This window comes from Micropterus salmoides, unplaced genomic scaffold (assembly GCF_014851395.1).
Source record: "Micropterus salmoides isolate LMB-PRFRI ecotype aquatic unplaced genomic scaffold, ASM1485139v1 Ms_hic_scaffold_8, whole genome shotgun sequence".
In the NCBI taxonomy this organism is placed as follows: Eukaryota; Metazoa; Chordata; class Actinopteri; order Centrarchiformes; family Centrarchidae; genus Micropterus; species Micropterus salmoides.
Genome location: NW_024044570.1, coordinates 4,533,992 through 4,547,539, shown reverse-complemented (window position 1 = coordinate 4,547,539; position 13,548 = coordinate 4,533,992). Strand labels below are relative to the sequence as shown.

The 13,548-nt window shown below is 39.7% G+C and overlaps 1 protein-coding gene across 1 annotated transcript in view; it reads right to left on the bottom strand.

Moving 5' to 3' along the window:
* The window catches only part of LOC119893321 (voltage-dependent calcium channel subunit alpha-2/delta-4-like), a 164,186-nt gene that overhangs the window by 15,241 nt on the left and 135,397 nt on the right, over positions 1–13,548 (bottom strand). The window contains exons 29-32 of the mRNA XM_038705395.1: positions 10,721–10,782; positions 7,144–7,158; positions 6,614–6,658; positions 6,460–6,522 (exon numbers count right to left, since the gene is read on the bottom strand). Of these exons, the coding sequence (XP_038561323.1) occupies positions 6,460–6,522; positions 6,614–6,658; positions 7,144–7,158; positions 10,721–10,782 (185 nt within the window). The remainder of the gene's footprint in view (positions 1–6,459; positions 6,523–6,613; positions 6,659–7,143; positions 7,159–10,720; positions 10,783–13,548) is intronic.

Genomic DNA, 13,548 nt, shown 5'->3' with positions numbered 1-13,548 from the left:
AAATATTTAATGTTAAGGTCTGTACAGCTGCATAAATTGCATCGATGCTTGTTGACATTTCTGTGGTCATTTTTCTGTCATGGATTTATACAACCAGGGAAACAGTGAGCACAGCATCACGCCTGTTTGAACCGCTGAACACATCTGAGACTAGAGCGACGATTACGAGGTCTGGAAACAAGCTACGTCGTGCCTGTACACAGACGAAAAAAGAAAACCTGCGGTCACCAACGGTATCCGGAGCAGGAGACGCTGCACTGAAGTGGGAGGAATACACTGTTCTCCTTCTAAAACCACAAACTGTAGTTTTGTGTTTTCTGTTTCAGATTAAATAAACATATATAATGTGTTGATTAGTGAGCTTTAGAAGTGCTGGGAGATGTTTTTTGAGCTGTTGACTAGGCTAACTGAGGCTAGCTGTTTCCTCCCTGCTTCTTTATGCTAAGCTAGGCTAAGCATATCCTGACTCCAGCCCCGTAGGTAACAAACAAACATGAAACTGTAAATAAAGAATAAGCACATTTATCTTCTAGTTTGCCCACATACATCTCACTAACCAGATTTCTTTTGTCTTTTTTTTTTTTTTTGGTCAATAATGTTTTGATCCTTATTTTGCTTCCCAGCTGCTGTGGCTGTGATTTAATTTTGTTCAATTCACCTCCAGTTTATACAGAGACAGAGTCATAAATTCAATTATCCTCAAGCAATTTTTTTTATTCCTGTAGGAAATGGTCTCTTGGAAGTGTCCCACAGTCTACTTCTTATAGAAAAGACTAACAACATAACAGATAGATACATAAAAAATAAAAAGGTCTGGTTATTGAGTAAAAATACAGGGAGGTTTCCTCAGGAATAAAACATGATTTGAAGTAATTTCTGTGTGTGTGTCTGCAGCGTGTCTGTCCTTTCTGGCCCTCAGCAGCAGAGTCTCTGAATTATTCAGAGCGTTTTGTCTCAGCTCGGTTCACGTTTACATCTGCTCTCTGCCCACACTTTATCTCCATCTGGAGAGGACTTTCCCAGCAGCCTCGGAGGACTCGCAGGTTTGCTGAGCGGTAGCTATCGGATACTGCTTACACCGAAACTTGACCCTCTGTTTATCTGACAGCAGCAGCAGCAGCAGAGGGTAAACATGCTGGAATAAACAAAAAGTAAGGGCAGTAAAAGTGCCAGAGTGAAACTCCTGCCAGGAGCTCTGCTGATGTACAGAAGGAACAAAATACAAGTTCAATTCTGCCTTCAGGCTGTAGAAGGCTTTCAACAGAAGCAGGGTATAATATATTGAAAGTACAACAGCTAGTAAAACATTAATAGATCAGAGATGGTCTAATCCCATTTTAGTCAAGCTAGCGCCAAGGATTGAAGGATGGAAACCTGTTAGTCCTTCAGTCCAGCACTTTTGGTCCAGAGTAAAACAGCTCAACATCTATAAGACACATAAAATGTGGTTGAGACATCCATGAGGATGAATCCTAATATCTTTCATTCAACAGTTTCATTTGTTCAAAACTTTAGTTCATGACAAAGAACCTCAAAGACTAACAACCGATGAATTCCTGTCAGCTTCAAGCCTCATGTTACAGTTTACCATGTTAGCGTGAAAAACGGTTTTAATGTCACACTGGTGCTAAATGTTCACTATACTAAACATTAAAGTCTTAACTTTACCAGTCGAGCCTAAATACAGATGAGACTGATGAATGTTGATCCAAGTCTGACAAGCTGAGTCTGCTATGATTTAGCATGTTAATGCATGTTACATGTCAGCATGCCAGACATTTGCTTGTCAGTGGTGTTCAATGCCGTTTGTTTTTCTTTTATTACCAATGATGGGCTGAAAAAGTCAAGATTTCACATTCTAACCATTTGGGCTTGAACATGTATGTTTGCATGCTAACCGGACAATAGTCTGCAGTCAAGGGCGTCACTTTGCGTTGGAAAGTGGGGGGGACACAGGGGCGCAGATTAGCGGTGTGACAATACATATTTAATACTAATTAGAAATATATATTCAATGCTGAAATATATATGAGTGGGGGCTCCGGGGGTCCTCCCCCAAACGATTTTTTGCACCAATTACTTACAGAAAGGGGACACACAAAATTCAGGTGGCAGGTGAAAATTCAAAATTTTAAAATTGATGCTGACAAGGTCCAGATTAGAACGAGTTCAACCACGTCTGAGAACTGAGAGTCTGAGATGTTCTATGTATATGTCAATTTATTTTATGGTAGACATTTGTTTGTAGAAAAACAAAGGTTTACCACTAGGGGGCACCAAAGGTCAATAAGTTTTGTTTAGCATGCTAGCATTAGCTTTCAACTCAAAGCACAGCAGAACCTCTGTACAGCTGAGTCCGATATGTCCTAAAGTGGCCACCGTACTATGGATACAACCTTTTAATATATTAATTAGTAATAGTAAGACAGCTTCTTTTCTTCTCAGGGCAAACTTCAATTTCTACCCCACTCGTGGTACGAATCTAAGAATAGAGAAGTTATCTCTCAACTTTCTATCCATCCAGAAATTTAGTTTGTTGGTGTGTCATGAACGTTACAGCGCCTCAGTGCTGTTGTTAATTTCAAGACATTATTGGACATAATAGGTTGTGTTTTACAATCTAACCCTGAGGATGAACGGTGGATTCCTGCAGCAGCTTCTCAGACAGGATCATTGATCAAACAGGCAACACGACCAATAACAAGCCGTACCGTTTTTGCTCCGTCACCCTGCTCACTACACTTCCTCACTCTGACCTATTTCTTTTAGTCATCCGTGATTTAATTTCTCTACTGATTAAATATTTACAGTGCCCTGAAACGAACTACGAGCTACACCTTCATACCACAGCGGCTTTAACACCAGGGAGGATTCTGGTTGTTTCCACAAACTTCCTGTAAAGTCCAGAGCTCAGCAAAACATCGAGTAAGCACTTTATCACAATATCTGCTTAGTAAGGCCACTGGGAACGCAGCAGACATGCAAATAATGAAAAATGAGCTTCTACGGTAAATTATTCTTGCTTTAAAGTTACTCTACACCAGAATATTCTGCTGCTGTGGGTAGAAGCTGTAATTTCCTTTTAAATCATACTTTATTCAACAATGTCACACAAGTACTGCTAGTTTTGATGCATGACAAATCTCACCACAAAGATTTGTTTGTGTTAGAAGAACACAGAAAACGAAATTAAACAGAAATGCAGGTGATTAAGCTCTCCCCTCTGGCTCACATATTGCAGGTCGTTGGTTACCTCATGTTTTTGCTCAGATATTATCCATTTTCTGAAACTTATAATTTAGTCATCGGAAAAACTGCACTGAACATCCAGTTTCAAAGGAAAAAAAGAGAAGGTGTTTCTGTTATTTCTCCTCCCCTCAGTGATATGTGGGGGGGCAATGATCAATGGGGTGGACAAAATAAAAGAAACACCTGTCAGGATAATGCAGTGCAACTCAACAGCACCACAAGCTACAAGCTCCAAAATTATCGTATAGTTGAATCAGTTGTTTGTTGTCTACAGTTGTTTTACACTTCTGGAAATGGCCATAAAACCACAACAACAAGCTTTGTATGATGTCCCCATTACAGAAATCAGCGTGGCAATATTATCGGCCAATCATTACCAGTATTTATTACAACCAATAAAAGACAATTAAAAAAAGAAACAGAGAGGCGGATCCTTCAGTCATGTTATGAGTGTTGTTGTTGAATAGTGTGTCCACCAGAGGGCGCTCTGCAACTCCCCTGTTGGCAACACACCAGTTTGGAAAGCCACAAAACAGAGCAATCAGCTGACGTGATCAACTGTACTTTTGTTCGAAGTTCTATTTATAATGCATCGTGTCATGTTATCTTGGTGAGATCTCATAGCTACACATAACAAATGTTAGGAATAATCTTAGTTTATGCTACGTGTTTCTGTAAAGAAGACAAAAAGAATAACGGACGATGTATCGGAACATCGAATTTAAAAATCCTCCATTATCAAATTCGGTGCCGGTCTTGAAAATCCCAGATTAGTTGGGCTCCAGTCCCCTTAACATGTGAAACCGGGTTTACCTGCGTTGTGATTTTCAGAAGAAAACACTGAACTAAGTTTACTTTAGAGTAAAGAAGTAAAATGTAAAGCTGAGGAAAATACAGGTCTCATTAACACCCATTTGGAAATTAATCTACCTGATCAGACAGTTCACTTGGATACACAACAAACAGGCTCAGCTCCCTGTCCACATTTACACCCTATTACATAAGAGATAATTCCACAGCGTTGCTCCGTCAGCAGCTCATCATCAGATACTGATTACCAGACACATATACATTAATTCAGCAGCTCTGCACTCAAGCTGGAGATCCACAACAGCTAAGCCTCATCTAGCCTCAACAGAGCCGGCTGCTGTTGCGCATCTGGCAGCTTCGTGGCCACTGACACCGTCCTGTAACACAAACGCCGCAGGCTCGACTCCCGGTAGCCAACCCTAAACCACACAACAAGCTGAAGCTCTGGAGAGAAATTCCACAGCTGAAACATAAGTAAACTTCCTCAGCAGGAGGAGGACATATGGGGCATGAACTGGGTATGTGAGTTTATGGTAGCATAGCGGGCTCTGGATTAATCCTCAGTAATATGGCTCTTAACAGCCTGAGTTAATCCAGAGCTAACGAGCAGCTGTCAGACGGACAGCAGGCTCACAGTCTGCACATCTCTACACAAAGCCACTTTAAAGGCCTTCAGTTATATCTGAAATGTATGGCAGCCCATTTTGGCCAGGAGAAGAAAAACAGATAGAAAGTAAAATAAATATTCATTATATTTATGAACGAGAAATAAGAAACAATTGTGAGATACTAAATCTATAAGAGCAATGTCTGGGCCCGTTCTGTTTGTATCGTGCACAACCCGCTGAAGCACCAACAAAGCAGGTGATGAGGAAGACTGCACAACAACGCCCAATTTAAAAATTCATTCACTCATATCTTTTAGTCAAGGTAGAACTTTTTAGGACTTTAAACGGACGGATCCGACCGGCCATACATCCGGCAGCTCGCTGGATGAGGTCAGCAGGTGCAACAGCTGCTATGTTTCACTGCTAATGCACCACACACACACAGATTAAAAACCAAAACTATCCTCAAATACTCTGAGCCATCCAGATGTTGTTTATGAGCACATTAAATGATCCAAAGAGCTGCCATGAAGCTGAGAAACCTCCCGACCAAAACTCATCCTGATTGTAAAAAGAATCAACTTCCCGACTCAGAGTAATTAAAAACAAGCAGGTCACAGTGTTCCCATTTAATTAACCGAGGACTTAAATCTGCAGCTCTTCTTCCAAATCTTACCATTCAGAATAATTATCCTCCTTCAAGACACAGTTTATGTTCATTTCAGTAATAAACTTTAAACATAATTTGGTTAGTTACATTATTGAAGGAGGGGCTATTTTGAAAACTCTTGAGCTGCTGAACATCTTCCTTTTCATTGCAAAAATTACCAGTCACATTATCCCCTTTCCCAACATGTTTAAACTTTTGATTTACTGAAAATGAATTTGGTGCTGTGGGCATCTTGACTCTTTATCTTGTTGAAGCATCCTTGAACACTCAGAGATTTAAAAACACTTCCTGCTCACAAGTGAAGTACCAAACAATGACTGACTCAAAAACATGAACGTGGACTGAAGGTTGACTGTGATGAATGGAAACCAAAGGCGGCCTGGAAGAAAAGTAATCAGTCTACTCAACAGTGACAAAATATTTGCAAAAATGACTTCTGTAAATCATAGCGCAACACACATCAGCCGCACACACCCAACAAGTGACACAAAGAGAAGTATTATTCAACGTACAGTAGCTGGAAAGTGAAAATCCAAGCGATAAATATGGTAAAACTTTTGCTTTTCTGGAGAGTTGGTCAGCTGATGTGTGTCAACCCAACATTAAACTGCTGCTCTGAGGGTTTAAAGAGAAACCAATGGGTGCAGGTTTGTGTAGCCTATAATGACTATTTACATTATTGTCTAATCAATAATTTATTCAGTCTATAAAATGTCAGAAAAATGAGACGTCTTCAAATTACTTCTTCTGTCTGACTAACAGCCCAAGATATTCAGTTTACAATGATATAAAACAGAGAACAGCAGGAACCAGACTGATGTGATTGCAAAAAACGTGATTTAACATTGAGCCATTTTTATTTTTTTTACACTTTGACGGCCGAGGGGAAATTCGTTAGTTCTCGGTATTTAACTGATCCTAATTAGGAGTAGCGGGCAGCCATTGTGCAGCGTCGACTGAGCTTTGCTGCAAAAAGAAACCTTTCTGAATTTTAAAGATTGAAATAAAAAAAGAATCAACTACTTTCTAACTCCTGAAAACACCGGGAACACATCTGGGTTCAAAATCTTCTCAATCACAGTGTAAAAACTGGAGTGGTGAGGTGTCCAGGTGAGATCTTACCTCGCTCCTCTCTTTGGACAGCAAGATGAAGCCGTTGTTGTCGACCAGGAAACAGTTCAGATCCTGAACAGGAAGCAGAAGGAAAAAGTGCGTATTTAAGGTTTTAGAGCATGAAGCACTGATGTTTGGTGCTGAGCAGGGCAGGATTACTTACAGCACTTTCACAGCTGAGAGGACACACGCCTTCAATGTTTGAACACTGAGAGAGAGAAAGAGAAAAAGTGTAAGAGAGGAAGGGTCGAAGGTCATCAGGAGGATCACACATCACACAACACAAGAAGAAGGAGCGTATTTTACAAAGAGTAAGGCCTCCATAACAAAGTTGTGTTGATTCAAGAGTTTGAGAAATTTAAACTATCTTTAATTTCCATTATATTATTCCATTACACAAAATAACTGTAAAAAATAAAGTTAGTTTCTAAATGTCTGCACAAAGACAATAAAGTCAATTAAGGTTATTTAAATTGAAGCAACCAGGATGTGATGCGTGTGAAAAATGTGCCTTTACTATTACAATGTGGTGTGACATGTTTTCATTACATTTGGTTTTTCAGATGGTTTCTTTCATCAACAAAGCTTAAAAATGAACTCTTAAAACACAACTTTCAGTTTAGCCCCAACATCGGCTGCCGTAAATGACAATAAATAACGCAAGCTTTAAATGAATACTCAGTGTTTACTTACGTCTGTGTCGCTGGGCTGGAAGCAACAAGAGTCGAGGAGGGAAAAAGAAAAAACAGAAAAAGATAATTATCAATAAACTACAAACTAATAAAACAACATTTCTTATCGTGCAGTAGAATCACAACAGAAGCAAAGTTTAACTATTTGTTTTCACTTAAGAAATAAAACACATTTTGTGAAAGTAGGATTCCTCCCTGACAATTCAAACTTAATTTGCAGGCTATTTAAATAAAAAATAAGAAAATAAAAACAGGTAAAAAGATTACTGTTAAAATCCAAATGGAGCCCATCACACCGTCTTTTCGGTTTGGTGCTGTTTTACAGTCAAGGCACATAACTTAGCTAGCTTTAAAGATTTAACCTGGTTAAATCTCACAGAAATGTTCAGCTTTTATAAAATGTGGTTGTTTTTCAAAATAGATGGATCTGTATTAAATGCCCTCCGACAGCTTCGGTTTCCTCACATAGTGAACAAATGCACCAGGCCACAAATCCAGATAAATATACTTAAATTCTGTTTTAGGACGAAGCAAACAGACCTTGTATCTCCAGAATACAAACTGCTCCGCAGCAGAGAGAAGTAGCCTTGTGTCAAAATTGACATCTCTTTTTTAAACAATGGGAGAAACATTATATAAACTGTAAATCAGTGGCGACAGGATGTAAATGTGGTCTGTGCACGAGCTAATGTCAGCAGTGAAGCAGTCCTGTGAATATATTAAAGCAGCCGGTCGCAGCTGTCAGCTCTCATTAATAACGTTATCTGCACCATCAACCTCTACAGGACATCTGCACACATTCGGCCGCAGCTCTGCTTCACTGAACTGCAGGAGACGTTCACAAGGTCACAGACCTGTAGAGTGTGAATGTCGTCTGCCTCGTGTCATTTCTGGGGACAAATTTAAAACCCCGAGAGGCTGCGGAGCTAATTACACAACAGAAAACAAAAATGGAGAGACAAGTTGCCTTTTATTAGATCCTGACCACTCGATGGGTGAAAATAAAAGCAAGTACAGTTTGTCCTGAGGAGGGCGCCAGAGGAAAGCTCAAGTTGGTACCCAAACATAAAAAGTGTTTTTCCTCTGTACGGTGGTTATTTTAGGAGATCTCACACTCACACATTAATTACAATAAAATCTAGTTGTTATGATTTGTAGATTAAACGGAATTAATTTGTTTTAATTTCATTTAATTTATTGTTTATTTGAAAAGGGACAATGTACATCAATAAACATTCAAAACAAATGTAAATGTACCCAAGTTAGCCACAGGCTAGTTTTCATCGGCAGTCCCTTGACATCCTAAAATAATAAACTAATATAATACAATAAAATACATTTAACAATAGTTCAAAATTACACTGCAAAAGGTGCAGTAAATCTGTGCGGAGGTTAAAGTTTAACTTTGAAACACAAATTTGTGCCCTCGACAGTCCTGACAATGTTGAACTTTGAAGGGATGAAGAGCCATAGACTCCAAAATAGAAGACGCTATCACAAAAGGGGTCTGCAGTCCGACGTGAGACAGGCGCATGCTAGCCAACTTTCACTGTGGCTGGCCTGCAAGTTACCAATCAACACGGCAGCCGCAGTAGCTCACCTGCTATCCTCGGCAGTCATTACATTACAGAACTTCCAACACCAGCTTTAGTTTCAACGCTGTTCCACTTCCTAGTTTAATTTAACACTAAGCTGGACTGAACAACTGGGCCTATTGGATGTTAACATACTAACATTAAGCACGTGTGACATGTTCGCTTGTTCTTAGTTCAGCTACCATGGATTTTACCATGGATTTTTTTTTTTTTTTTATAGTGGGAACCTATTTATCTAGAATTACACTGTTGATTAAATCACTCATTATCTCAGCTTTACCTTCATTGACAAAATTAGGAACGAGGCCACTTAAATAGTTGAAAACTTACTTGTGAACATGAGAGCAAACTGAAGAAACACTCATCTTTACTTTAAAAAGGTCAAACCAAGTTGTTTTAACATCCTAATGGGATTTTATTCTGTGCACATTCCACTTTAATCTTAATATGAAAAGTCTAAAGGATTTATGCATATAATTAATGGGCTCTGTTCCCTAATGAAGTGAAGTAAAATTGAAAACATGACCTCTGAAACCAAAGGATTATTTCTGGACAGTCACGCAGCAAAAATGATGTTTGTCCTTGAGAGCAACACAGTTAATACAGTAGTAACAGCTTCCTTGATCTGGCTCTCTGCTCCCTCAATGCTCTGCACTGTCTCAGCTTTCCAAAGATTTTATCATAAATGTTCTACCTCAGACTTGTGAAGTGATCCACTGTTTAGCATCAAGTGTTGCCCATAAAGAAGAGTTTAACCATCAGGTTTCTTCAACTTACACTCAGGGGCAAAAATCAGCCTTTAAACTCAAAAGAAATAACGATTTGATACTTAGCGTGATAATTATCGATAGACAGATTTTTATCGTTATTACATTTTTGTCCGTATCGTCCAGCCCTAGTGTGACACTGTGGCTAGAAAAGCTAAAGCAAAGTCACTCGCTTTATTCAAAATAATGTCATAACCTGTGGTCATAACCATGTACCGTTTGGTTTTACAGTTTTGCAATTCAGTCACGTGACGTGCGCAGTGACCTGGAGGGCAAAACAACCTAGCGGCTCACACCACGACTCCCCCGTAGAGACGCCGCAAAAGCATCTAATTTTATTTGGATCACCTTTCAACTTAAGATATGAACACAAACTGCAAGTGTTGGGCGTATCCGATCCATATAAAGTTACAGCATTCGCTGCCGCATTTCTACAGTAAAAAACCGCCAGGTCCCTGCCGCCACTCGCCTGCGGTATGTTTACGTTTACCTCGTGGGGAATCCCTCACCTAACACATCCCAAGGTTGTCTCCTCCTCAATTAGTACATCTGAAAGCACAAAAACTATCCAGCATTTCCAGCAACTCAAAGTTACAGTGCACCACTTGTATATTGGTCGGCAGGCAGCGGAAAAATAACTTCTTTTTTGCCCTCCAAGGGAGCGTTTTCATTGGAATGTGACGTCACATGAGAACTATGAATAGGTGCGGCTAATCCACGGATCTGCAGAAGTCAATTCACTACAGAATCTTCTGCTGTTCTACTCAAAATACTGACTGAGCACTTCAACACAACAATGTCATCTAGGGACAAAGTTTATGCTCCCAGTTTATTTTACTGTAGGTAAAACTGCAGAAACTTAAAGGTCCCCTGTGGATTTTTTTCACAAATAGCAGCGCTATGGAGCAATATTTTTGAGAGTGGGTCCCTGATTTGTTAGTTCTTGTGCACACATGAGGATGCACACGTGCGCTTTTTTTTTTTTATCATGAAAGAAATTTATCCACCATGTTTGTTAGACCTGAGATCTGAGAGTTATATATAGATATAGAACAGACACTTTATTTGTTAACCGGAAACAGGCTGGTGTCATCGTGGTCAAGTTAAAAGCTTAGGGTTGAAGGGGGTGAAATTTGATATCAATCAAACACAAGTCAATGAAATGTCCCCAAAAATGGCATCAGCCAACATGTGTGAGAGTGAGCCCTCCGGTCACCTGCTTGGCGATGGCCCAGAACTTCTTTTCCAGCCAATCCAAGGACATCTGCACCCCGACAGCTAAAAATAGAAAACACACACACACACACACACACACGTATTAAAGACAGACGCAGGACAAGATGGACTCTGCAGATGCGGCTTTGAACAGTTTGGTGTATTTGTGGAGGAAAGGATGAAGACAGGAAATCAATTCGACCCCTGGGTTCACCTCTGACGCTAATGAAATGATGTAAACACTGACGAGCCTGATGGTGTGTGTGCTCCCAGCAGACTGTGTAATGATGCCCTCAGCCCCTCAATAACGCAGCAGCTTTATAACTGAGTATCAAAGTGAAGTACACAGCGAGCATTCAGGAGCAAGCTGGATGGTGAACAATCTGTGTGAAGTCAGATATAAGTCAGATATGTGCCTAGAGGAGTCACACGACATGTAGCTTGTTTTCAGACGTCACTCACTAACAACTGTACAATCATGGCAACTCTGTACAAAAAAAGACGTTGGAGGGTCGTGTCTGTGTGAGGTATCAAATAAACAGTGCATGAATCTGCTTTAATATAAACTGCTAATGTTAGCGTGCCTGCGGGACTAGAGCATTTTATTAGTAACTTGCATAATTATGTAGGATTACAGGTTACATAAGTGCTGCTTTATCAGAGTTTAGCCTAATGTTAGCATCTCTGTGTTTGTCTATATTTAACTTGTGAAAGTAAAAAAAAAAAATCCAACAATGAAGGTTAAATTGAATATTTGTTATTCTACAGTTGGCATCCAAATGGGGTTTTGTTCACCAACACTCTACTATAATTATAAGGTTGACTAGCTTTACCCTGCAGTACAAGAGCAGTGCTGCTCCTTTATTCCCACATTTCTCGGCATTTCTCGGCCTTTGCGATGCTTGCCACAGTTATCCAAGTAACGTTAGAGCGATCAAAGGAACTATAACTGATTTAATGAGCCATTTGCAGTTTCAATGTACCGGCCGTGTGTACTTAAGACTTGCATGGCTTAATCTTTGAGACAAGCATATCATCAGCTGATGAGGATGCCGACTATTTGCCTAGGAGGACCAGTAGCATTAGTGCGTATTTAGAACTCCCTTTTCAGATTTCTCATTTTCAGTCAGCAAGACACATTAAGAAGTCAGCTGGCGACGACGTTTCCAACCAGTTAATAATGTTTTTTTACATGTAAAAAAATTGTTATTGCTGATGGTCGCCGACCAAATGAAAAGCTTCTTTTGTGTGCCACTGTTTTAAGTTAAGGACTCAATGTTTGAATAATTACAAAATGACCGTGAATGTGTCATTGTAAACTGTGCAAGAACGCAAAGTGACCGTAATTAAGTAGGGACGGGGCTTAGTGAAGGGTCACTTAAACAGCTACAAAGACAAAGCAAGAGAAGCAATAACCCAAATGCTGTTCTTTTTAGTGCTTTATAACTGAACTACTGTAGTTAATCTGATCAGCATCTCCATATGCCAACACCTGTGAGGCGGATGGATTATCTCAGCAAAGGAGAAGTGCTCACCGACACACATTTGTGAACAATATTTGAGAGAGATAGGGCTTTTGTGTACATTGAGAAAGTCTTAGATCTTTGAGTTCAGCTCATGATGAATGGGGGCAAAAACAAAAGTGTTGCGTTTCTAATTTTGTTCAGTGCATTTCATCACTGAAGATTTCTTAAAAATAGAATGAAAATATCGTCTGGTCTGGTCTCGTGCGTCGTCACATCCTATAGGCATCATGTTTAGCTATGTGACGATACACTTAGCTCACGAGATGAGACGATATTTTAATACTATTTAAGAAATCTTCAATGATGCCTGTAAATGTGGTGGATGGTGAGGGATTTGGTACCAGAGGCGTCAAATAATACTACGCTGGTGGGTGGATTAGAGCCAATAAACTGGACTGCTGATATTGTATTATCGCAGATATAAAATTATCAGCATAATTAAGAAAATAAAATAAAATAAGAAAGTCCCCATTACATAGTTTGTCCACCAGAGATCGCTGACAAGTTTTCCAATGAAACAGGTCCTGTCCAGAATGTATTTTGGTCACTTTATTGTTAAAAATATATATATTTTTATGTCATTTGTTTATGTTAAAGATAAATATTGGCCTCTATAGTGGCGGATATTTTGGGTGTTTCTTGCTACCACCTGATTGGCACATTAACTTAATTAATTAACTTGCTTATTATTTAATTAAAGTCATTACCAGGGCAATGAAAAACACAGTGTGCCTGCTGAGATCCGGTCCGATCCGGTGGCCCCGTCCGCAGCAGCCCTCCCCCTGTCACTTGGTTGACTGCAGCGTTAGAGGACCAGCGTTTCCACTCAGACCAACAAAATAAGTGTTTTTTGTCACTTCTATAATGAAAACTCTTCCTCACACAGGCAGCTCACAGTCTCACACCCAGATGAGTGATTCGAGGCGACACATCGAGCCTCCTGTGAACTGGTATTATTGGAAAAGCAGAGCAGCTGTAAAATATCTTGTTTGTGGTAATTTCTGGATATTGAGCTTTTTGTTATTGAGCATTTTCACAGACAGCGGATTCTCCTCTGATGCTGCAGTACAGAAAATAAAAACTGCTGGTAAATTCAGGTGTGACCAAGTCAAGGATATTAACTTTGCTTCCTTGATGTCATTTTAAGAGACATCTCATTTTGATTGAAATATTTTATCAAAACCGGAAATATTAACTTTTCTTTATTGGCATGCAAAACGATTTGTTTATTTCTCCAAGATTAGCCCGAACTTGTGATCTAAACCCCGCGAGAAACTGGAAACTCTCTTGTTAAACAGTGAAC